Raw genomic sequence first — 22,097 nt, 5'->3', positions numbered from 1 at the left:
AATGTCTAGGGTTTTTTTCTTTTCACATATTTACCGAGCACACCACGTAAATTTAGGGGGCAGATCTTTGTTTTGACAATGCCCCCCTCAAATTTTCTAGAAAAAAATTAGTAGTTTTATTACACTAGTATTAGCTGTTCAATTAGTTGATGTTTTTGGTTTTCTATCTCAAGTATTTTAGAGTATTTAGGTTTAAATTCATGTCATTTATAATAACGGTAATGCTAAGAAGAAAAAAAAATCAGAACGTATTTTATTTAATATTTTATTAATTATTGTAACAATTAATAAATACTAAATAAAATAAATTTTAACTATTTTTAGTTAATTTATTTTGGTTACCAAATATTTCTATTATAATAATATACAACATATTAGATTAATAGATGAAATGGATTTAGACAATTGAACTTTTTAAATTTTGATTAACAAACACTCAATTAAATAAACACAAAACCCATCCAAACTTTCATAAACCTTTTAGATTCTTAATTTTGTAAACTTTTTCTTAGAGTATAATATGCTGAAGATGCCACTGAAATAAAGTGTATCAGTAAGAACTTTGATACTTAAATATAACAAGATACTGAAGTATAATTACCCCACAAGAAATTACACTGATCAACCAGAGAAACAAATCAATTTCTAGTTACCCTAACCCCCCACCCCTTTTTCTTCCTTTTTCTCTCAAAAAAAAAAAAAAGAAAGAAAAAAGTGTTCATAATTTACTATAAAGAGAAAATCCAATTGTCAACTAAAACTAAAATTACAATGGAATGGAGAAAATATTAAAGTTACATACATGGACGCTATAATATAATTTATCTTTATCCAGGCCAAAATAAATTTCCTTGCCTATAAAACAATGACTTGATCTCGAGCTGTGAAAATCTCCTATCAAGTGACTTCTCAAAAAGAATTGGCACTAAACCAGGGCAATCGACATTCAGCTAAAACATTTGAGCATAAAAAATAACATTATCTATATCCATCAACATCAAATCTGGTTTTACAGACAAACTGATAGTACTCTTCCTGTCCATAAAGTTCCCTGCAATAACAAACAATGCAACATCGTAAGAAAAACCAGAAGAAAGCTGTCATGTACTCGTGTGTTTGTCTAACCCAAAAACAAAGACAGATTTGTTTCCAGTTTCCACCCTTTCTCGGAAGCTAGCAGCTAATAGCTAGCAAGGACGATTTTCAGCAATCTTGGTAAGCCCAGAGTTTGCCTAGAACCTTGTTTTATAGGAAAGTTTTCAAGTATATCGGTACACCGGTGTTTCAGTAATTTTTAACCGTTGATCTTAATTATATATATTATATATACTTTTTATAATTAAGATCAACGGTTAAAAATCACTGAAACACCGGTATACCAGTACACTTGAAAATTTTCATGTTTTATAATGTTCAAGGGTTTTGACCTATGAAGCATGATTATACCAGAGACACTAGACAGCACCATACTAATTTCAATTTATTGTGAGAGTCAGGGATACAACATACATATAAAATATAAAGATTTTTTAAATAAATTATAATAATGACTTGGTATTTTAATAATATAAAGTACAAAACTACAAACTAATTTTTTTAGGTGGAATCTATCATGTCTAGGCTACGTGGCTATGGTGGCTAAACAGCTTCAGCAATATTTAAAAAGTATTACTAAAATTAAAGTAACACGTTTATACATTTATCACCTTTCATTTTTATTTTTCAAATTAAAAAGCATTGTTAAACAATAAAAAACACTTTTAATTTTACCCACACTTTTTAAGTGTGGCTAAAATTGTGCGGTCGCCATAACTATAAATACCATAACTTGCACCTTTTTTATTTGTTTTAATGTCTTTTTCAATTATATGAAGTATTTTAGATAATTTTTATATTAATAATTAATGATACACATTATTTCAAGAAAATAGGCAAAGAATAAAACATCAACACACGGTCATATTTGAATGTGTCTAGGGGTGTCCGGAAAAATATTTTTTAAGATACAATTGGACATGAAAGACACATGTATCATATGAGTGTTGTATCTGAAATGTCTCAGACATATATTTGCAAATGACACTTGTTGAAAAGACACAGAAATCTGATAAGAGTCATAAAATTGAACAAAAGTATGGTTCAGAAGCCAATCGGCATGAAAACAAGAAAATAAAAAGAAAAGCAAACTTACGCTAGATCTGCCATAGACTCTGACTTGTTCACAGCCTTCCCTTCAGGGAACTCTAGGCAAGAATAATGCATTATCATTTCCTTTATTGTTTGCTTGGTACTTTTCAGATCATTATCCCACAAGATGCACTGAAATCAAGAACAACATTTTATAGTTAATAGCATGATACACACAAGCTCAAAACCATCCACCAATATGAGAATTTGTAAAACCATTTCTCTAAAATGAAAACTCCACAAGGCAAATAGAATAACAACACAGAGTCTTAAAACTACATATACACAACACAATCACTCTTTCTCAAGGAAAATAATAGAAGGTTCCCAAGTGTGTAATTGTGGATAATATAGAACAAAGAAACAACATTACCTTCCGGAGATACTCTCTTTTCACATCTTCATAAGGAAGTTCTCCTTCAGGCAAAAATACGGAAGCATTCCAGAGAGCGCCTCGAGCAACCATCACCGATGCGGCACCTTATGCAAAGTCATACTTAAAATTTAATATGAATGAACAAGTAGCGAGTTTATAATGACAGAAATCAATGCAAATAAAAACTGTTGTTACATGTTATAAACAAAACGTGGCAAACAATAGGAAAGGAATTTCCCCAGAAAATTAGATTAAAAAAAGTTACTTTCTCAAGGCTTTCTATGAAATACGGGGGACACCCAAACCTTCAAATTCTTTGTACCAAAATTTTAAAATATTTGGTCCTCTCCTAGAACTTTTATGCTTGTAGTATGAAATACCTAAGCTATTAAGTCTGATGTTCAGCCAAACCATCTACAAAAGGCTTAATAGTCCATTTGCATCCTTTTCTTCTAGGGATAATTACAATTTACCCGCTCTAAGCTTTACCCCGTTTACATTTTAGCCCCCTGAACTTTGCAAATATGCAAATGAATCCCTGGGCCTTTCATAAATGCGCCACTAAACCTTGTTAACAATGTGGAAAACTGAAAATTGCCAATATGATCAATCTGCATGTATGGGAAAGCTGAGGGAGTTCTTTCTTTGCACATTTTTAAAGTCCACGCACTAAAGAGCACCTAACATATAATTCAAAGGGGGGTAAAGCGCAATCAACCTTTTTTTATTATTTTTATTAATTCCTATTTTTTCTTTTTTTTTCTTTTTTTTTTTCATGTCATACCAGAGTTTTTTTGTAACTAAGTCAAAGAAAATGCCTTTTTACCAGAGTTATATTAGTCAACATTTTATGAATTCATTTCAGCTACCTGTAGCAGATTTGATACGCTGGATATCGTTGTACTCAAATACATCACCATTTGCTATAACTGGAATAGATAATGCTGACACAATATCAGCAATTTCACTCCACTTAGCAGGATCCCTGGGCCTATCTGGGACTTTTCTGGTAAATAGATTAAAAGAAAAAATAAGGTATAAGGCATCTTTAGTGCAAACAAAGATAAATTGATTGTCATATTTGTTTCCTCATCAAATTGTGCACCATTTGTGGTGTGTTTGCTTTTAATTGTTAGCACATATGTCCTATGTCACTTTTGAAATTTTAAAGCATCACAATTTCCATTATAAAATATCCCCACATTTTAAAGCATCACAATTTCCATTATAACTAACTAGATAATTCTGACTGTCTTGGTCGTTGAGTGATTAAGAATGATAACTTTCTTAGTTTGTGTTTTGGAGGGAAAGGGAGGAAAGAGAAGGGAATTAAGAGTAAAATGGACTCCGCTTTACTCTTCAAGCCCTCACTTCGTCTCCTTCCACTACAAAATTCCAAATCACAAACATATCCTCAGACATTACATAGGCAGGTAGAGGTTCCCAAAGGAAACAAATGGTTTACCTTCCATGGACAGCAAGAGCAGAAACACCAGTTTTCTCAATTCGCCTGGCCAGTTCCACCGTGTCATTGGGTGATTTTAGAAGTCGAATCTTACAGGTTACTGGTGTGCTCAAATTCCTCCTTAATGTCGTCAAGATCTGGTTTGTAATGAGGATGAATTTTTTAAAACAAAAATTTGCAGAATTACAATTAGAACTATAGATTACAAAGACTTACATCATGAATAAGATCTGGCTTGGACAACAGGGCAGAACCCATGCCACCATGGACAGAAAATGACTTTGGGCAACCCATGTTAACATCTATTGCAGCAACATCCTTAGCGCTGCATCCCACACCCAAGAAACTTAAGTAAACATAAAAAGTAAGACGATGAAAAATAATGTTATTTCTTCCTTTAATCATTTGTTGGATGTTAGAAAAGACACATGTTGATCTAGTTTAGCATGTTCCAAATGAAAATATAATCTACTTCAACTTAGAAATTTATGCATTTTCAGATGATATATTAGGAATTGGTAGAGATAAAATATCTTCCTCCTACAAATCATGCAATAATTAAGATTGCAATGCTTTAATATGATATATGATTATATGAACACAACTTTTGATTTTTTTATTTTTATCAACTTCAGTACCAAGAATAAGAAACCCACAGGTACCATTAACTTACACTAATTGTGCAGCAGATAAGGCCCTCACAGCATCAGAAGTCCCTATTTGAAAAACAACCCGATTTCTTTCTTGATCACAGGTTCTAAAAACAACACCTTCTGTCCCCTTCTCCACAAAATCAGTGGTTCCAATGAGTTCTGATCAAGAAGATAAAGGAAAACCAAACTAAATAAGTGCATGATTGGATATCCACAAATCTTCTGCATAACTTTGTAGCCACAATAAAAATCAATAAACAAAAGCTCTATGAACATTAATATGGAAATATGAAAAAAAGAAATCAAAATATTCAACGATCAGTTATCATCCAGAAAAATAAAAAACCAGAAATGAAAAGTAACCAAAACCCAACAAAGGGCAAAAGCGCTGGGTTGCCGTTATCGTATTTGCTATCAGTTATAAAATATTGATTCAAATGGAATACATAGGGAAATGGCAGGCCTTAAATCATTTTATTTGTTAGTGACTTAGTACACATATATAGTGATGATAAACTGTGCAAGAACAAAAAACAAAAGTATTGCCAGTCCCAGATGTATGATATGAACAAAAAACAGTCTTCAAATTTCTAATCGTGATACTCATTTCGTAAAAGCTTTCCCTCAAATCTACATGACTACAAAATCTACTTCATATGCTACAACTTTTCATATTCAACAATCAAATGTTCATGCATTTAAAATAGAATAAAAAAAATTTAGACTTCTGCCGTGTTCTCATTCGTTTAAAACCTTCCAGACTAAGTTCTAAAAACCTAGATGTACAAAAAAAAACCACAATTTTCAAGTACCAAAATAATTCCAAACTGATGAAATGATGCGAAACTCAAAGATTAATTGATGTACCATTGACTCGTCGTTCACACTTGAGGATCTTATGATCAATGATTTCCTCGCCATAAGTGATATCTGCACCATATTGAGCAGCTAGTAATCTTAATGGAAGAGTGCCCTAACAGTAATTAATTGATTAATCAATTAATTAATTAATTATAATGATAGTTAATTTATATTATAAGTAATGAGAGAGAAGGAAGGGAAACTCACGACGCGAACCATGGGAGCAAGAACGAGTTTGTTGTTGTAATCCATCAAAACCTGACCTTTTTTGCGGCTTCCGTGATGCTCGGAGCTCTCGAGTCTTAATGGGATGAAGGGAGGGAGAAATTCAAGACCCCAACCAACAACGGATTTACGGTTTTCTTTTTATTTTTGGGTCGGGATCAGAAGAGTACAAAGTGAAACACAGAAACATGGGCTGGCCCTAATATTATTTTCTCTCCCCCGGCCTAGTCGAGTCGGACTTTAATTTTAACCAGCCTGATTCATATTATAAATATATGGTCTAAGTTTATCTCGGTTAATTTTTATAGGCTTGAGTCATGTCTGTTTAGAATCGGACAAGTTTACGAATTTATTTAAAAAGTCTGTTATGTGAATTATAACTCAAAACAATAAATTTAAAATATTTTAAATTGACATTATATATATTTTAAAATTTATAATAAATAATTTATAAAACATAATTTATTTATACATCAATTATTAACCACATATCATAATTCTACTTATAATTTATAAACTTTTTTTAATAAAAAAATTATAATCTTAATTAATATTGACTAATAAACTTTTTTAAATTTTGTTTTGTGTTTAATATAAGTGAATAATTAAATGTTTAAATTAAAAATAATTTATTTTTTTAAAATATTTTGACTAGCAGTCCAGCAGTTTTGTAGGCTTTAAAAGCCTACAGACTGATTTTATTAACTAATAGACTTTATAAAAAGTTAAAATCTAATCTGTATAATAAAACGAACCGAACTACAAGTCCCGTTGAACAATTCGACCTACTTCCATCCCTAATTAGGAGTTTATAACAGTTGACAGGATAATTGTGATGGAGACATTGTACCAATGGTCAATATATTTTTGCCTCATAATAACCACATCCCAGGTTCAAATCGCTGGGTTGTGATAGAATATTTAGTGTGTGTGAGTGTATAGCTGTTTGGTAAGGTGTAGTTTATGAGATGAAAATTTCTAATTCTCAACTCTTTCTTAAATACAATATCAAAATATCCTCCTTTTGAATAGTAGCATAGTGTATACTTTAGAAACTAAACTAGTATTTATGGTTCCTTATCTTATAAAACACCTTTTACGTTGGATAATTAGATTTTTATCAAATCTCCTTATCCTACTTCATCTCATCTCATCTCATCCTTCCATTTCATAATCCAATATATTTATCCTTCTTCATCTCTTATCCTTTATAACAACTTATTGTTCATGCTTGAGAGGCATTTGAGAAATGACAGGATATCCACTTGCAAGTTGCACCTTCTAAAACGGAATTGCTGTATAAGATTTAATCTAATAATATAATGGCAATATAGTGTATATATTTTAGAAAGCAGTATTTGATTTGCCTTATATTTTACTATTGAGAATGCTTATAGTTGTGTCAAGTAAGCACAATTTCATTAGCTCTTTATCGTATAAAATATTTTTTACATTAGACAACTTGATTTTAATCAAATCTCCTTTTCCTTCTCTGTCTCATCTGATTCTTCATCTTATCTCATCCTTGTCATTTCATATTAATATATCATACAATCTATTTAATCCTCCTTCATTTTTCATCCTTTCAAACAACTTATCATTCATGTTTAGAAGGCATTTGAGAAAGGACAAAATATACACTTACAAGTTGCACCTTAAAAAGCTGAATTGCTGTATAAGAAACTGAAAGGTAAGATGTAGTTTATGAGATTAAAATTTCTAATCCTCAACTCTTTCTTAAATTCATTATCAAAATATCATTCTTTAGAAACATATTTTTATTTTCACTGTCTTTAGAAACATATACATATGATTATTTTTAAAACAAATTACTACACAGAAAGTTATCTACAGAATTATGTCATAGTGAAACAACCAGAATTGGTACTACTATTGCAAAACAAGCTTTATGTTCCATTCAAACATGTGCTTGCTGCTCTGCTTTCTGCATAAACTCTCCTTGCCCGTGTTAGTTCTAAATTCTAATAGTTTCTCCTAAGGCAGACTCCTTCGAAATTTCTCATTACTTGAACCTCAACTTGAACTTGAACTTGAACTATCTTCCATCATCAGTGCCTTTGTTTTTGCCTTAGTTGATGAGTCCTTATTGCCAAGCATGCTGGTCTCACCTTCATAGCTGCTTTCGCTGGAAGATGTGTCACTCATTGTGTGGAACATTGTCAGGTTCTTGCCCCGTGTCCCTTGGAACGAGTAGCTTTTTGTTTTTCCTTTTTGTAAAGGAAGAATAGATCTTGCATGTGAATCACTTTTATCCCTCCCCAAACTGTAGGTGGTTGATAGCTTCCTCTGAATGCCTTCCCTTTCTTTTGACATATCAACCAGTTTATCTAAAACCTCTCTGTCTGCTGCTTCCTCTGCGGCTTTTCGCTCAAGCTCGGTAATTGTCCTGTCCAATGCTTTCTTTTTGAGCTGAAGAGAGCACTGAAAGGTGAAGAAAAAGCAAGGGAAGGAGGAGTTGTCTACTACGTCAATATTTAGCAAAGCAAATTAACAGCAGAGACCAAAACCAACACTTGTAAATTTTCTACTATCAAAACAGAAAATAAAATTATTTAAGAGTAGGAAAGTTCCAAGGATGTAAAGGTTATTTAAGCCGAAGATAGGAAGCTTACCCGCTTGGCAAGGAAACCTCCAAGGCCTTGGTCTTGAAGCTTCTTTTTCGCCCAGAATGAACAGCAGAATCTTACTAGTCCAATAAGTATTGCCAAAACAGTTGATTCAAAGAGCAGAAACAATGCTATCACCCTTTCATTTCCTGCAAGAATGATTAAGACCGTATTCAGTTTTCGAATTTTGTACAGTCTTGTCAATTTTGCTTAGTTGAACATCACCTATGTAGATGCTGACAAGCTTGGTTCTTGCTTGTGAGCAGCTTGATGCAAGCTTCTGACCTGGAAAATGATAAAAAAAAAATGTCTAGAAAAACCATTGCATCATTGTTTAACAAGAAAAAATGGTCAAATTAACCGAGGGGACTAAGAATAATCTTTCAGTGAAATCAGTTAGTTTTAGGACTCTGAAGAATTCAGAATGTGTTTGAATTTCACTCAGAAAAAAGCCTTCTAATGCCGAATATTTAATATATTGTAATGGAGAAATCAATTACAAAAATTTCAAGTTTGGTTAATCTAAAGACACAAAATGGTTTAGGTTTCTGAAAGTGCCTTGGTACCATAGAGTTCATATTTCTTGCAGCTAAACTGAATGTTAGAATCACCAGTGTGTGTATCTATCTAGCAAAATGTACCACATTAGATTCAAAATCAGAACTTGTGTCACTTCAAAGGGGTCTTTTACTATTTATGACTACCAAGCCAGGGTTGGTGATTACATTATAATACAGAAATCAAGAAAAAAAATGGCTGACATGCTTAGCGAGTTGATAACAAGACATTTAAGGATCAAAGATCGATCATATAAGCAACATTTCAGACAAGTTATTTATATTAGTCATAAAATAAACTGCTTATTTATGTAAGAGAAAGTGTAGAAAAGATGTTGACCTGTAGTACGGCATTGCAGTAGGTTGCCAGTCTCTGCATTATATATTGGGACCAAGCCATCAGTACATTTACATTCAAATAATTGCACTAGCCACAAGAAGTAAAATTCCCAGTTGAGCCCTTAAATGAAAACTTCTGTGAAATCCAACAAGCTCAACTTGAAAGTGTTATTGGGAACCAATATTCTCACATAAAGATGCTTCATCTGAAGATGATAGCTGACAATATTAAATAGTTTCACATGATTGACTAAACTACTTAACACATATTCACATCTTAGCTATCATCTTCAAGTGAAGATATCTTCATATGAGCAGCCACGATTGTTGAATGTTAAGTGTCAGTGTACCACTCACTCAATGATCTCAAAAGACACAACTATTAAGCTTGGGAACTCTTACTTGAGGCAGCAAGGAAAGCAAGAAGAATCTCCTCATCTACTAAAAACTGACTTAGATCGCTTTTGTATAATGAAGTTGTAAGTTGACCTATTTGAATCAACCACTCAAAATTACAGTCTATGCAAATTTATTTCCAATACCAAGGGTTATGATGAAGGAACAAAGAGGACAGGTACCAGGATTATTTTCAGACCAATAGATAGATCCAGTTGCAGGAACTAACATAGTTAACAATGCAACTTTCGGTCGAATTGCTGAAACAGTGGTGAATTCACCAGCAGTGTGGCTAACTTTTCCTTCCATCTCTATCTGTGAAGTATAGACAGCAAATCCAGAGCAATCAAGAAAAGAACCAACTTGAATCACATAGTTATCTGTATTTCTTCTTGAGAATTTCTTAAGATCCCCAGTTGGTGAAAATGAGTAAAGGAATCCATCCAATGAACCAATAGACACCCATCCTGTTGCGAAAAATGTGCTTGAATGATGTAAGTTTATAAACTAAGATAATTGGTTGTGTGATATTTCTGATTGTTTGAAAAGTTTAAAGATACTAGGGGCGAGTACAAGGGAAGATGGATACTGCATTATCATGCCGAAAATGTTCTGATGGATACAAGTGAAAATTAAAGGACTATTGTAAAGAGAGTAAGATCTTGGAAAGCATCAGTTCAATTAGTATAATCCTAACTTCTCTTAGTAAAATCTTCATATATGTTTGCATAACATTGATCCTTTACTAATTGAGAGACCCATATAAACAAACCGTGATTGACAATAAAACAGTATCTTCAATTAGTAAGCCTTATAGGTTAAAAGTTAAAACTTACCATTAGAATCTACTACGGGTACAGAGTCAGCTTTGCTTAATGGGCCAATACTTCTCTGCCACAAGACATTACCTGAAAAGACATCTACAGCCAATAAAAGAGCCCTCACAGGAACTGTTACATACAAACGACCATTGTTCCCGGCGGTGATGGTGAAATTTCTGTCTAAATAACTAAAATCCTGTATCCATCTAAAGTGACGGCCGCGAATAGACAAGCAATAGAGCTGCCCTTCTGTATTTGAGATCTGCAAATATAAAAGACATAAACACTTCAAAGAAGTCACATTAATCCAGGGATATCAATGTGATGAATACAATTGGGTTTGACCCAATTAATAGAAATAAGTTTGAATATTAGATATAGTTAGAGTAGTATATGTAGGAGTCTTACATAGAGCTTTTTTTGTCACTGTCTATTATATCCAAGATTAAGCAGACATAGAAACTTTATTTATCAACATAGCAATGATTTCAAAAACCGTCTGTTAATATGTATATCATACTTGAGCCATGGTTTTCAATAAATGTTACAATAAATAATAGATGGGTAAGCCTTACATATATACTACCCTCGCATTGATCAAGCACCGGGACCGATGCAAAGAAACAATCAGTGATGTTTTTCCGGCATCCTTGATGGTAGCCAAATTTATAAAGCACAGGTCCAATACTCCACAGTAAACGTCCATGTGACTTATATGCAAAGAGTCCTCGATTCTTGATGTTTATAAACACTGTTGAGGTTAATGTGCTTACCGAAAGCCCAATAATTTCAGTCTCTACCTGTTGACCAGGTCCTGGACCAAAGAATAATTCTGCTACAGGCTCAGAAGTTCCACTGTTTTCCAGTTTAACCATTAATATTCTGTTATCAGCTATCAAATATATCTGCAAGTGGCAGGAACTAATAAATACTAGCACTATAAAGAAAACTAAAAATTAATAAATAACAAAAAGAGAGAGAAAAGTGTTAGTGTTGCAAGTGTGAGGAGTGTTGAAGTTAATCCCACATTGAAGAAAACATGAAAGAGTGAGGAGTTTATAAGATGAGAGACCCATTAACTTGATACTTTAAGATTTTGAGTTGGATGTAGTGTCTTTTCATTTTATGTTATCTCACATGTGTCACCAAATGACAGTTGCATCCCATCAAAGTCACGTTTCCATATTACATCACGGTCATTTCCCTTTTTTCCTTCTTTTTTTTTTGTTTTTTTTGTTTTTTTTGGGGGGGGGGGGGGGGGGTGTTAAAATCATCACAGTCAAGTTTGTGTGCCTCTTCCTTAATAGTGTTCATCTTACTCCAATTTTCTCAGTGGTATATACAAGTTTGAATTGAGGATCCAAACTCTTTGTATTCATATTCCATCAAGCAATGATAACAACAATAGGCAACAACAAATTATAATCTTTTTGGGTATTCCATTAAATTATTATGGATTAATTTTCTCACTTTAGAGGATTCCAAACTCCTTGTATTCATATTCCACCGTAAGTCTACATGATTCAAATGTTTGAATGCCTAATTGGAATAAGCTAGCATGTGGGATACCAGTGAGTCAATTTACATGTTTCTGGGAATCCCATGCCTTAAAAACAAATTAGCTAATTAGGGAAGCCAAAATACTTAAAACTCAAGGAAATAGGAAATCTAATTCGGAATGATAAACATAGTTTGTTGGACACTTTTCAATTGCTACAATAGACAATAGTTTAACACCAAAATACATGGATCCAAAACTCAGATAAATTCCATGACAATAGGTTACTGCAAGTAATTCCAACTCATCATTTATGCAGAAAACATAATTTCAAGAAGATATTCATGAAGAGTGGCAAATCGAACGGGATGGTTAGACTGTGTTAATCAGAGACCAGCCATCAGATCACAACTGGATTGCTTAGCGGTTAAGCAGCTCAAAATAATAAAACACAAAAATTTACCTATAAAAAAAGAAATGCAAATCTTGAATATACCAAATTACTAGAAATAAACAATTGAAGTCTAAACTCTAAAGTAAATCATTTAAGGGATGATTATCATATATTCATATTCTTCATCTGGTTCATTCACGATAAAATCTCCATGACTAGAACAGATCAACAAACCACAACAATAACAAAAACAATTCAATCATTCAAGAACACCAATCCAATAATTCAATGATTAAACAAAACTATGAAATAAACCAATTTAGTATTTGTAGTTCACAACACTATAACAGTATAACACAATCAGTGTATAATATTCAGTAAAATTTATAAAAAAAAATAACAATTTAGAATCTTGAAAACAAGTAACAGTATATTCATGAATCGGGAAGGCCAATGGCGGCAACAACAACAACAACACAACAGCGAGAGGAGAGATCGAGAAACAAACCTTGCCAAAACCTCCATGAACAGGTGCCACAGCAACATTGCATTTATAGTCTATATGCATGGTCCATGAGATGCTACCATTGCTTTCAAATGCAAAAAGCTTCTTATTGGAACAAACATAAATTCTTCCATCATCTCCAACAAGAGGTTTCGAAAGCCGATCGTACGCAGAGGAAGGGGATAATGTAGCAAGTGCAAACACAAAGATAAGTAAATGAATCATCGGCATAGTAACCGCCATGGGAAGGGAACTCAGAACACACAAGAGAACAAGGAAGAAGTAACCGCCATGGGAGCTATGGGAGTTGCTGCTGGAGTAACGGCCATGTTTATGTTGTTATTATCTAAGTTAAATTTAATTAGTAGATTAAATACAATAAAATATTTAATTAATGTTTTTCTATTTAAATAATTTGTACATTTTAAAAATATTTTAAAAATATAATAATAAATTTTTTTTAATACTTTTAATGTATTTATTACATTAAAAACGTAAAAAAATTAATTGTTATAAAATATTTTTTTATAATATACTTAATCTATTAGCAAAACTTTCCTTTTTATGAAATTTTCTTAATGATTGGTATGTGAAAGTCTACTATTTTTATATTTTGAGAGTCAACCAGTAATTGAATAATTTGAAAAAAAATAGGATATTATCATGTATATTTTAATAACGTTATTTTTTTTAAAATATTATTCATACATCAAACACTTTTAATATTTATATAAAAATATAATTATTACTAATTAATTGTATATTTAAATTATTTTTTTAATTAATAAAATAAAAAATATATGTTTATTATTAAAAAGTATTAGTGCTAAAACTGTGTTTATTATAAAGAGTGTATTACGGTAGGTAACCGGAGATTGATAATACGGATGGCGTTTGGCGGCCCAAGTGTGTGATGGAGGAGAACTCTGGAAAGGTCCGCAACTCGGGAGGCTCCGTCCGACTTGTGCTCGCGAGGGAATGGGGGGTGGTACCTGCAAAGACACTCCGATACCTAAGTTAGCAAGAGTGTAAGCAGGTCTTAGAGAGTATTGGACTTGGAGATACCTGAGGGGTGTCAGTGTATTTATAGTGGTGAGCCAATAACCACCGTTGGTGTAGTGCCGTATCTTTAGGGTGGTAACCGTCCCCATTATCTTGGGGAGGTTAAGAAATGGCTTTTATGAGGCGGTTAGAGAGATTTTAGGGGCGGTTACTCGTTTGAATGAGTGTTTCTCTGCCAGCTAATCTCACATCCGACCTCTTCAGACCAAGTCGTGAATGTCACCGACTTCTTATGTGATAGATCGCGCTTAGCTAGGCTTTAATCCTTTGGGTTAGGCCTTTTAGTTGGACCTGGGCCTTTGTATTGGGCCAGGGTATGAACAGTGCCCCTACTTGAGCCCAAATTTTCTTTAAAGTTTGGGTTCAAGTATTCAACTCGGGTGCGTAGCCGACTTGTTTGAAAGAACACGGATCTTGGGAACCGACGTGATTTTCGCGACTTTTGGTTTCTGACAGTTACGTCAATTCAAGCGTCGTGTCCGTTGAGGGATCATTTAGGGATTGAGGGCTTTGGTAACGGTGCAGTCTCATTAATGACTGCCTCGCTTTTTACCATTATGCCCCTTAGCCCTTATTATAAATATTTTCCCTCTCTTTCCATTTTCCGTTTCTGCAATCTTTCAAACTTTCTCCTTATCTTGTTCATACTGCATCCTTGTGTTCGAAGACTTCTGTTCTTCTCCAACCTTCATTTTCGGATAAAGGTTAGTTTTGCTTTTTCCATGTCATGCTTTATGTTTGCATGTTTTGTTTTGCGAGTAGGTAGGTTGACCTGTAGATTCTAGTTTCGAGTCTCTCTTCTTTAGTGGCCGTATTTTTTTATTTTCTTTTTCTTTTTCCTTTTTGTAGGTTTTCTGCCACTTTCTTCTTTATATAAAAAATGGCTTCTGTAGACATTCTTTCTCAGTGGGTTGACGATACGGTCCTTGGGGAGGAACCGTTGGTTGACGCTGAGTTCATCACCCACCTTTGTACTCATCATAGGCTCTGTACTTCGGATGAGGACGAGCCCAAATATGAACTGATAATCCCGGGTCCTGAAGACCGGGTCTGTTTTGGGAGAGTTGATGAGGCGGCCCCTCACTTTTTCTTTATGTATGAATGCATGATCACCCGTTTGGGTGTTTTTCTTCCTTTCTCGGATTTTGAGATATCCGTTTTGCACCACTGTAAGGTTGCCCCTACTCAACTCCATCCCAATTCCTGGGGTTTCTTGAAGATTTACCAGTTTATAAGCCACGCTCTGGACTTCCCGACTTCCTTGAAAATCTTCTTTTATCTTTTCCATATGACTAAGCCCTTTAGTGGGCTAAATAACAAACAACAATGGGTATCCTTCCGAGCCATTCAAGGTCGGAGGATTTTCACCCTTTTTGACGAATCTTTCCACGACTTCAAAAATTTCTTCTTCAAAGTTCAAGCTGTAGAGGGTCACCACCCCTTTTTTCTGGACGAGCATTCCTCCCCTCGCTTTCCCCTTTATTGGCTGCCGGCCACCCCTTGTGAAAAGGTTGGTTTAGATGACCTAGACGAGGTGGATGCGGCCATTGTGGGGTTTTTCCGAGAAGCATGGGGGAGGGCTCAATACTTAGATACGAGAAAAATCCTTCAGGGGACGTCGACTTTTGTTCAATCTTGCATAGGTAGCGCATGCATTTCCTATTTCCGAGTTGTATTTCACCGACTTGTATTTTACCGACTTGTGTTTTGCCGACTTGTATTTTACCGACTTGTGACTTGGTTGTTTCTTTTGTAGATATGGCAAAAAAGAATGCTCAGGAGGCTTACCAAAGGGTCCAGGAAGCTAAGGCAAAGTCCCGGACTAGGTCCGGGGGTGGCAAGGCGGTCGTCTCTCCTCCTCCTCCTCCTCCTCCTCCTAGAAATGTTGGTACTCCCTCTCAACCTATTATCATCTCCTCCTCAAGTTTGGCTCGACCACTCCCTTCTGCCCAATTGCTCTCCGAGCCGGAGAAGAAGAAGCGCAAGGCTTCAGAGTCTGGCCCTTCTTGGGAAGGTGGTGTTAAGGCGGATGCTCAAGCATTCGTCCGAAAGAACATCTATCCTCTTATAAGTATGGATGATGCTTCTGTTCGGAACCACCTTACCGCTCTGGCCGAGGAGAGCTTTAGGGCGGCGGGAGTTTGTGGCAAACTTTTGGATATCTTCGAGAAGACTCCCCTCAGCTCCTTGGGGACTGCCTCAAAGGTTGCGGAGCTGGAGGAGAGGCTTCTTTTGTTTGAAAAGCATCAAGAGGAGTTGAAGGAGGAGAGGGATAAGTTAAGGAAGGAGAGAGACGTCCTCCGGGAGAAGGAGAGCCAACTGCGAGCTCAATGTACCATGGAGGTAAATCTAAGGAAGGCAGCCCAGGAGAGTTACCAAAGCCTATTTAAAGATATGGTGGAGGTGAAGAAGGATCTGTTGAACTCTCGGAATGCTTATGCTGACTTGGAGGACTCTATCGCTGATGGCGCCGAGGAGTCTTGGAGAATTTTCCTGGAGCAGGTCAGGGTTATAGCCCCCGACTTGGACCTTTCTCCACTACATCCTGACAAGGTAGTGATTAATGGCGCCATTGTTGATCCTCCTGCTCCCGAGGTCCTTTCCGAGTCAGACCTAAAGACTCGGGGGCAGAGGATTATAGAGTCTCCTCCTCATTCTAAAGATGCTCCGAGTTCTTCGACCCTTGCTCCGACTTCCTCTTTGGCTCCTCCTCCCGGTCCTGGTGGTGTTCCTCCTGGTGGTGGTGATTCCTCTACTCCGTCCAAGAAATGACTTTTTTATTTTTGTGGCTATATGGGGGCCCGGCCTGTGGGTCCCCCCTTTTTTAAACTTCTATTTATTTGCTGTGGTGGTTGTGAACAATTTCCTTCCGGCCTTTTAAGGCCGTAAACAAAATATTTCTGTTTGGCGCCCTTTTTGGATAAGGGTTTTAGACAAAATAAATGCCCTTTTTGGATAAGGGTTTTTTAATCGAAGTAGGTGCCCTTTTTTGGATAAGGGTTTAAGTTACTTTACGCGTGCACATGCTTTTCTGTTTTGAATATGTTTGATCTTTTCGGAAAAGCCTTTTGTTAGCTTGCATTGTTTTCTCGAGCCTTTTTCGTGCAAAGGCTTGTATGCAAACTTTAGACTTTTCAGGTTTTCGTATCTCTTTTGTTATCCTTTGTACTCAACTTTGCTTTAGTGAGTTTTTGTGACTTAGGTTATTTTTGCGATGCGTTTTTCGTCTACTCGGAGCTCGGTTTCTTTTACTCGGAGCTCTTTCGAGTTTGCTTTACTCGGATTTCCTTTCGACTTGAGAGTCGGATAGTTTCCGAGTTTAATACGATCAACTCATATAACCTCTTTACACCGACTTGTACCTCGTCGTTTTATCCTGACGACCATGTTAGGTCAGTTCATGGGATTTTCACGCTTTGTCGAGCTTAAGTCGGCGCGTTTCGTAGAAAGACTTATAAAAATAGAGGAGGATATTTAAGAGAAACATGTTGATGAAAAAGATCTTTATTAATCGGGAAGGTACCTTTTTGCTACTAAGGGTCTTGACAGCATATTTTCCCTTAGCCTCTACTATGGTGCCTCGTTAAAAACCCTTCTCCAGAAAAAAACCCTTTTTTGGGAAAAAATCATGGAGCTGGAAAAAGAGTACATCAGGGAGTAGAGTTCGCTTCTAACTGTAGTACCTTTTCATATTACAAGCATGCCACGACCTTGGTAACTCAGTGCCATCCAGGTCGGTTACTTTATAATAACCTTTTCCTAACACTTCCTTGATTTTGTATGGCCCTTTCCAATTTGCGGCGAGCTTTCCATCTCCTGACTTGTTGACTCCAATGTCGTTTCTGATTAGGACCAAGTCATCTAAGGCAAATGTTCTTCGAATGACTTTCTTGTTGTATCTGGTAGTCATCCTTTGCTTTAGTGCCGCTTCTCTTATCTGGGCGTTTTCTCGGGCTTCGGGGAGCAAGTCGAGCTCCTCTTTGTGCCCCTGTATATTTCCGACTTCATCATGGAGAATTACTCTTGGGCTTTGTTCACTGATTTCTATAGGAATCATGGCTTCTACGCCGTAAACTAGTCGGAAGGGCGTTTCTCCTGTGGCGGATTGGGGGGTTGTCCTATAAGCCCACAGTACTTGAGGGAGCTCTTCAGCCCAAGCTCCCTTTGCTTCTTGTAGTCTCTTCTTCAAACCTGCCAGTATGATTTTGTTAGCCGCCTCGGCTTGCCCATTGGCTTGTGGGTGTTCTACCGAGGTGAATTGATGTTTGATTTTCATACTGGCTACCAGGCTTCTAAAGGAGGCGTCGGTGAATTGGGTTCCATTATCTGTGGTTATGGAATAAGGTATTCCATACCTTGTGATGATGTTTTTATAGAGGAACCTGCGACTTCTTTGAGCGGTGATAGTGGCTAATGGTTCTGCTTCTATCCACTTTGTGAAGTAATCTATTCCCACGATTAAGTACTTAACTTGCCCTGGTGCTTGGGGAAAAGGACCTAGCAGATCCATTCCCCATTTTGCGAAAGGCCAGGGGGAAGTTATACTAATGAGCTCTTCTGGTGGAGCCACGTGGAAATTTGCATGCATTTGGCATGGCTGACATTTTTTCACAAAGTCTGTGGCATCTTTCTGCAAGGTCGGCCAATAGAATCCTGCTCGGATCACTTTTCTGGCCAGCGACCTTGCTCCGAGATGGTTTCCGCAGATCCCACTGTGTACTTCCTCCAACACCTCGGTGGTTCTTGAGGTCGGTACGCACTTTAGCAATGGTGTTGATATCCCTCTTCTGTAAAGGACATTTCTCACCAATGTATAATGTTGTGCCTCCCTCCGGATCTTTTTAGCTTCCTTCTCCTCTTTGGGGAGGATGTCGAATTTCAGGTATTCGACTAAGGGATTCATCCATCCGAGGTTTAGGCCGACTACCTCAAGCACCTCTTGTTCCTCTTCTGATTTTGATACCGAGGGCTCTTGGAGGGTTTCTTGAATCAGGCTTCTGTTGTTCCCTCCGGGTTTGGTACTTGCTAACTTGGATAGGGCGTCAGCTCTGCTATTTAGATCCCGAGTTATATGCTTGACCTCGGACTCCGCAAAGTGCCCTAGGTGTTCCAAGGTTTTTTCCAAGTATTTCTTCATATTGGGGTCCTTTGCCTGATATTCCCCTTTTATTTGGGAAGTCACCACTTGTGAGTCGCTGTAGATCGTCACCTTTGTGGCGCCAACTTCTTCTGCTAACTTTAATCCTGCAATCAAGGCTTCATATTCTGCCTGATTGTTTGAAGCCGGAAATTCAAATTTTAAGGAGACCTCTATCTGGGTTCCTTTTCCATCTACCAATATTATGCCTACGCCGCTCCCTGTTTTGTTGGAGGATCCATCTACATAGAGTTCCCATGTAGTCGGTTTTTCCTCTTGTTCACCTGCGTATTCTGCAATGAAGTCGGCGAGGCACTGGGCTTTAATTGCAGTCCGAGTTTCGTATCTCAAATCGAACTCGGAGAGCTCTATTGCCCATTGAACCATTCTCCCTGCGACATCCATCTTTTGAAGGATTTGCTTCATGGGCTGGTTCGTACGGACTCTTATTGTGTGAGCCTGGAAGTAAGGTCGTAGCCTTCTTGAGGCTATTACTAAGGAGTAAGCAAACTTCTCTAGTTTGTGGTACCTTAGCTCAGGACCTTGTAGAACCTTACTGGTGAAATAGACCGGGTGTTGCCCGACCCCGTCTTCTCTGATCAGGGCTGATGAGACAGCCCTGTTTGCGACGGATAGGTATAGGACGAGGTCTTTTCCCGGTACTGGTCGGGTTAGGATAGGAGGTTGGCTTAAGAATTTTTTGAACTCTTGGAACGCCTCCTCACATTCCGGAGTCCATTTAAACTGGCATCCCTTCCTTAACAGGGAGAATAATGGAAGGGATTTTAGTGCCGATCCTGCCAAGAATCTGGAGAGGGCTGCAAGTCGGCCATTGAGCTGTTGAACCTCTCTCAAACAAGTCGGACTTTTCATTTCTAGGATGGCTCTACACTTGTCGGGATTGGCTTCGATCCCTCTTTGTGTCAGCATGAACCCTAAAAATTTTCCTGCTTCTACTGCGAATGCGCATTTTGCGGGATTTAGTCTCATCCCATGCAACCTTATAGTGTCGAGGACTTGTGAGAGGTCGGTTAAGAGGTCGACTTCTTGCTTGGTTTTTACTAACATGTCGTCGACGTATACCTCCATTAGGCTCCCTAGATGGGGGGAAAACACTTTGTTCATCAGCCTCTGGTACGTGGCTCCTGCATTCTTCAGACCGAATGGCATGACCACGTAGCAGTAGTTGGCTTTTGGTGTGATGAACGATGTTTTCTCCTGGTCGGGTTCATGCATTGGGATTTGGTTATATCCCGAGTAGGCGTCCATGAATGATAGGTATTGGTACCCTGAGCTGGAGTCCACCAGGGTATCAATACTCGGTAGAGGATAAGGGTCCTTGGGACATGCCTTATTCAGGTCGGTATAGTCGACGCACATTCTCCATTTACCATTTTGTTTTTTGACTAGTACTACATTGGCTAGCCATGTTGGGTATTTGACCTCTCTGATAAAGCCGGCTTCCAGGAGCGCCTGTACTTGCTCTTCCACTATAGAGGCCCTCTCTGGGCCGAGCTTGCGTCTTCTTTGCTGTACAGGTCGGGACCCTGGGTGAACCGAGAGCCTATGGGACATGAGCTCGGGATCAATCCCGGGCATGTCGGAGGCCTTCCAGGCGAAGAGGTCGGAATTGGCTCTTAGGAGTTCACCCAACCTTTGTTTCAGGGTTTCCCCTAGGTTGGCTCCTATGTAAGTGTTTTTTCCTTCCTCCTCACCGATTTGTATCTCCTCGGTTTTTCCCCCCGGTTGGGGTCGCAGCTCTTCTCTGGTCCTTGCCCCACCTAATTCTATGGTGTGGACTTCTTTGCCCTTCCCTCTCAGATTCAGGCTTTCGTTATAGCACTTCCTTGCCAATTTTTGATCTCCCCTCACCGTTGCTATTCCTCCTGGAGTCGGGAATTTCATGCAGAGGTGAGGAGTTGATACCACTGCTCCGAGTCGATTAAGGGTAGTTCTGCCAATTAAGGCATTGTAAGCTGACCCTTCGTCGATGACTATGAAGTCTATACTCAGAGTCCTTGATTTTTCCCCTTTTCCGAAAGTTGTGTGAAGGGGCAAAAATCCCAGCGGTTTTATTGGCGTATCCCCTAACCCATATAGGGTGTCGGGGTAAGCTCTCAACTCTTTTTCATCTAACCCTAGTTTGTCGAAGGCGGGCTTGAAAAGGATGTCCGCCGAGCTTCCCTGGTCTACTAGGGTTCTGTGGAGATGGGCATTAGCTAGGATCATGGTTATCACCACGGGATCGTCGTGCCCGGGGATTATCCCTTGCCCATCTTCTTTTGTGAATGATATAGTGGGGAGGTCGGGTGTCTCATCCCCGACCTGGTAGACTCTTTTGAGATGTCTTTTGCGAGAAGATTTGGTGACTCCACCTCCCGCAAATCCTCCTGAGATCATATGGATATGTCTCTCAAGAGTCTGTGGCGGTGGATCTCTTCTGTCCATATCGTCTCGCTTTCTTTTTCCATGGGTGTCCGACCTCTCCATGAGATATCTGTCAAGCCGACCTTCTCTAGCCAGCTTTTCTATCACATTTTTGAGGTCGTAACAGTCGTTGGTGGAGTGACCATATATTTTATGGTACTCGCAATACTCACCGCGGCTTCCCCCTTTTTTATTTTTAATAGGTCTTGGGGGTGGCAGCCTTTCAGTGTTGCAAATTTCTCTGTATACATCCACTATAGAAGTCTTTAGAGGAGTATAAGAGTGATATTTTCTGGGCCTTTCGAGACCGGGTTCTTCCTTCTTCCTGACTTCCCTTTCCCTCTCCCTAGAGGAGGAAGTAGGTCCAGGTCGTGAACTCGGGTCTCTTAGCTTTGCATTCTCTTCCATGTTGATGTACTTTTCAGCCCTTTCTTGTACATCACTTAGAGAAACGGGGTGTCTTTTAGATATGGACTGTGAGAAGGGGCCTTCTCTAAGTCCATTGACTAACCCCATTATTACTGCCTCTATGGGCAGGTCTTGGATCTCTAAACATGCCTTATTGAA

General features: G+C 37.6%; 2 protein-coding genes and 1 long non-coding RNA gene across 4 annotated transcripts; 1 reads left to right on the top strand and 2 right to left on the bottom strand.

Annotated features, from left to right (window-relative positions):
- Positions 1-536: 536 nt before the first annotated feature.
- On the bottom strand, positions 537-5,988 carry LOC112716800 (uncharacterized). The gene is made up of 9 exons (XM_025768801.3): positions 5,750-5,988; positions 5,549-5,654; positions 4,702-4,840; positions 4,245-4,353; positions 4,029-4,165; positions 3,433-3,569; positions 2,561-2,667; positions 2,192-2,319; positions 537-1,051 (listed from the first exon to the last, which is right to left on the bottom strand). The coding sequence occupies exons 1-9, from the start codon at positions 5,792-5,794 to the stop codon at positions 979-981; spliced, it is 981 nt and encodes a 326-aa protein (XP_025624586.1). The 5' UTR covers positions 5,795-5,988; the 3' UTR covers positions 537-978.
- A 1,351-nt stretch (positions 5,989-7,339) lies between these two features.
- Positions 7,340-8,182, top strand: LOC140175910 (uncharacterized). Its single transcript, XR_011866957.1, has 3 exons — positions 7,340-7,457; positions 7,861-7,951; positions 8,058-8,182. It is a non-coding gene; the product is annotated as an uncharacterized lncRNA (long non-coding RNA).
- Positions 7,469-11,436, bottom strand: LOC112716798 (protein GAMETE EXPRESSED 3). 2 transcript variants are annotated; one of them, XM_025768799.3, is made up of 8 exons: positions 11,083-11,436; positions 10,523-10,769; positions 9,869-10,153; positions 9,693-9,779; positions 9,292-9,324; positions 8,620-8,679; positions 8,401-8,543; positions 7,469-8,209 (listed from the first exon to the last, which is right to left on the bottom strand). In XM_025768799.3, the coding sequence occupies exons 1-8, from the start codon at positions 11,380-11,382 to the stop codon at positions 7,802-7,804; spliced, it is 1,563 nt and encodes a 520-aa protein (XP_025624584.2). In that variant the 5' UTR covers positions 11,383-11,436; the 3' UTR covers positions 7,469-7,801. The 2 variants fall into 2 exon arrangements, with proteins under 2 accessions (XP_025624584.2, XP_025624585.2); XM_025768800.3 differs by lacking the exon at positions 9,693-9,779.
- Between the last annotated feature and the right edge of the window lie 10,661 nt (positions 11,437-22,097).

The sequence above is a fragment of the Arachis hypogaea genome, chromosome 10 (assembly GCF_003086295.3).
Source record: "Arachis hypogaea cultivar Tifrunner chromosome 10, arahy.Tifrunner.gnm2.J5K5, whole genome shotgun sequence".
NCBI classification, from domain to species: Eukaryota; Viridiplantae; Streptophyta; class Magnoliopsida; order Fabales; family Fabaceae; genus Arachis; species Arachis hypogaea.
Note: the sequence above shows the minus strand (reverse complement) of the source record. Positions and strands in the feature narration are given on the sequence as shown.

Bases quoted from the DNA above. Each gene is read 5' to 3' on its own strand.
- LOC112716800 (XM_025768801.3), bottom strand. From the start codon at position 5,794: ATGGATTACAACAACAAACTCGTTCTTGCTCCCATGGTTCGCGTC. The intron at 5,655-5,749 runs GTGAGTTTCCCT...AATTACTGTTAG, and splicing joins TTGCTCCCATGGTTCGCGTC to GGCACTCTTCCATTAAGATT. The intron at 4,841-5,548 runs GTACATCAATTA...CTTCTTGATCAG, and splicing joins GTGTGAACGACGAGTCAATG to AACTCATTGGAACCACTGAT.
- LOC112716798 (XM_025768799.3), bottom strand. From the start codon at position 11,382: ATGGTTAAACTGGAAAACAGTGGAACTTCTGAGCCTGTAGCAGAATTA. The intron at 10,770-11,082 runs GTAAGGCTTACC...TTATATTTGCAG, and splicing joins AATGCGAGGGTAGTATATAT to ATCTCAAATACAGAAGGGCA. The intron at 8,210-8,400 runs GTAAGCTTCCTA...TTCACCTTTCAG, and splicing joins GAGGTTTCCTTGCCAAGCGG to TGCTCTCTTCAGCTCAAAAA.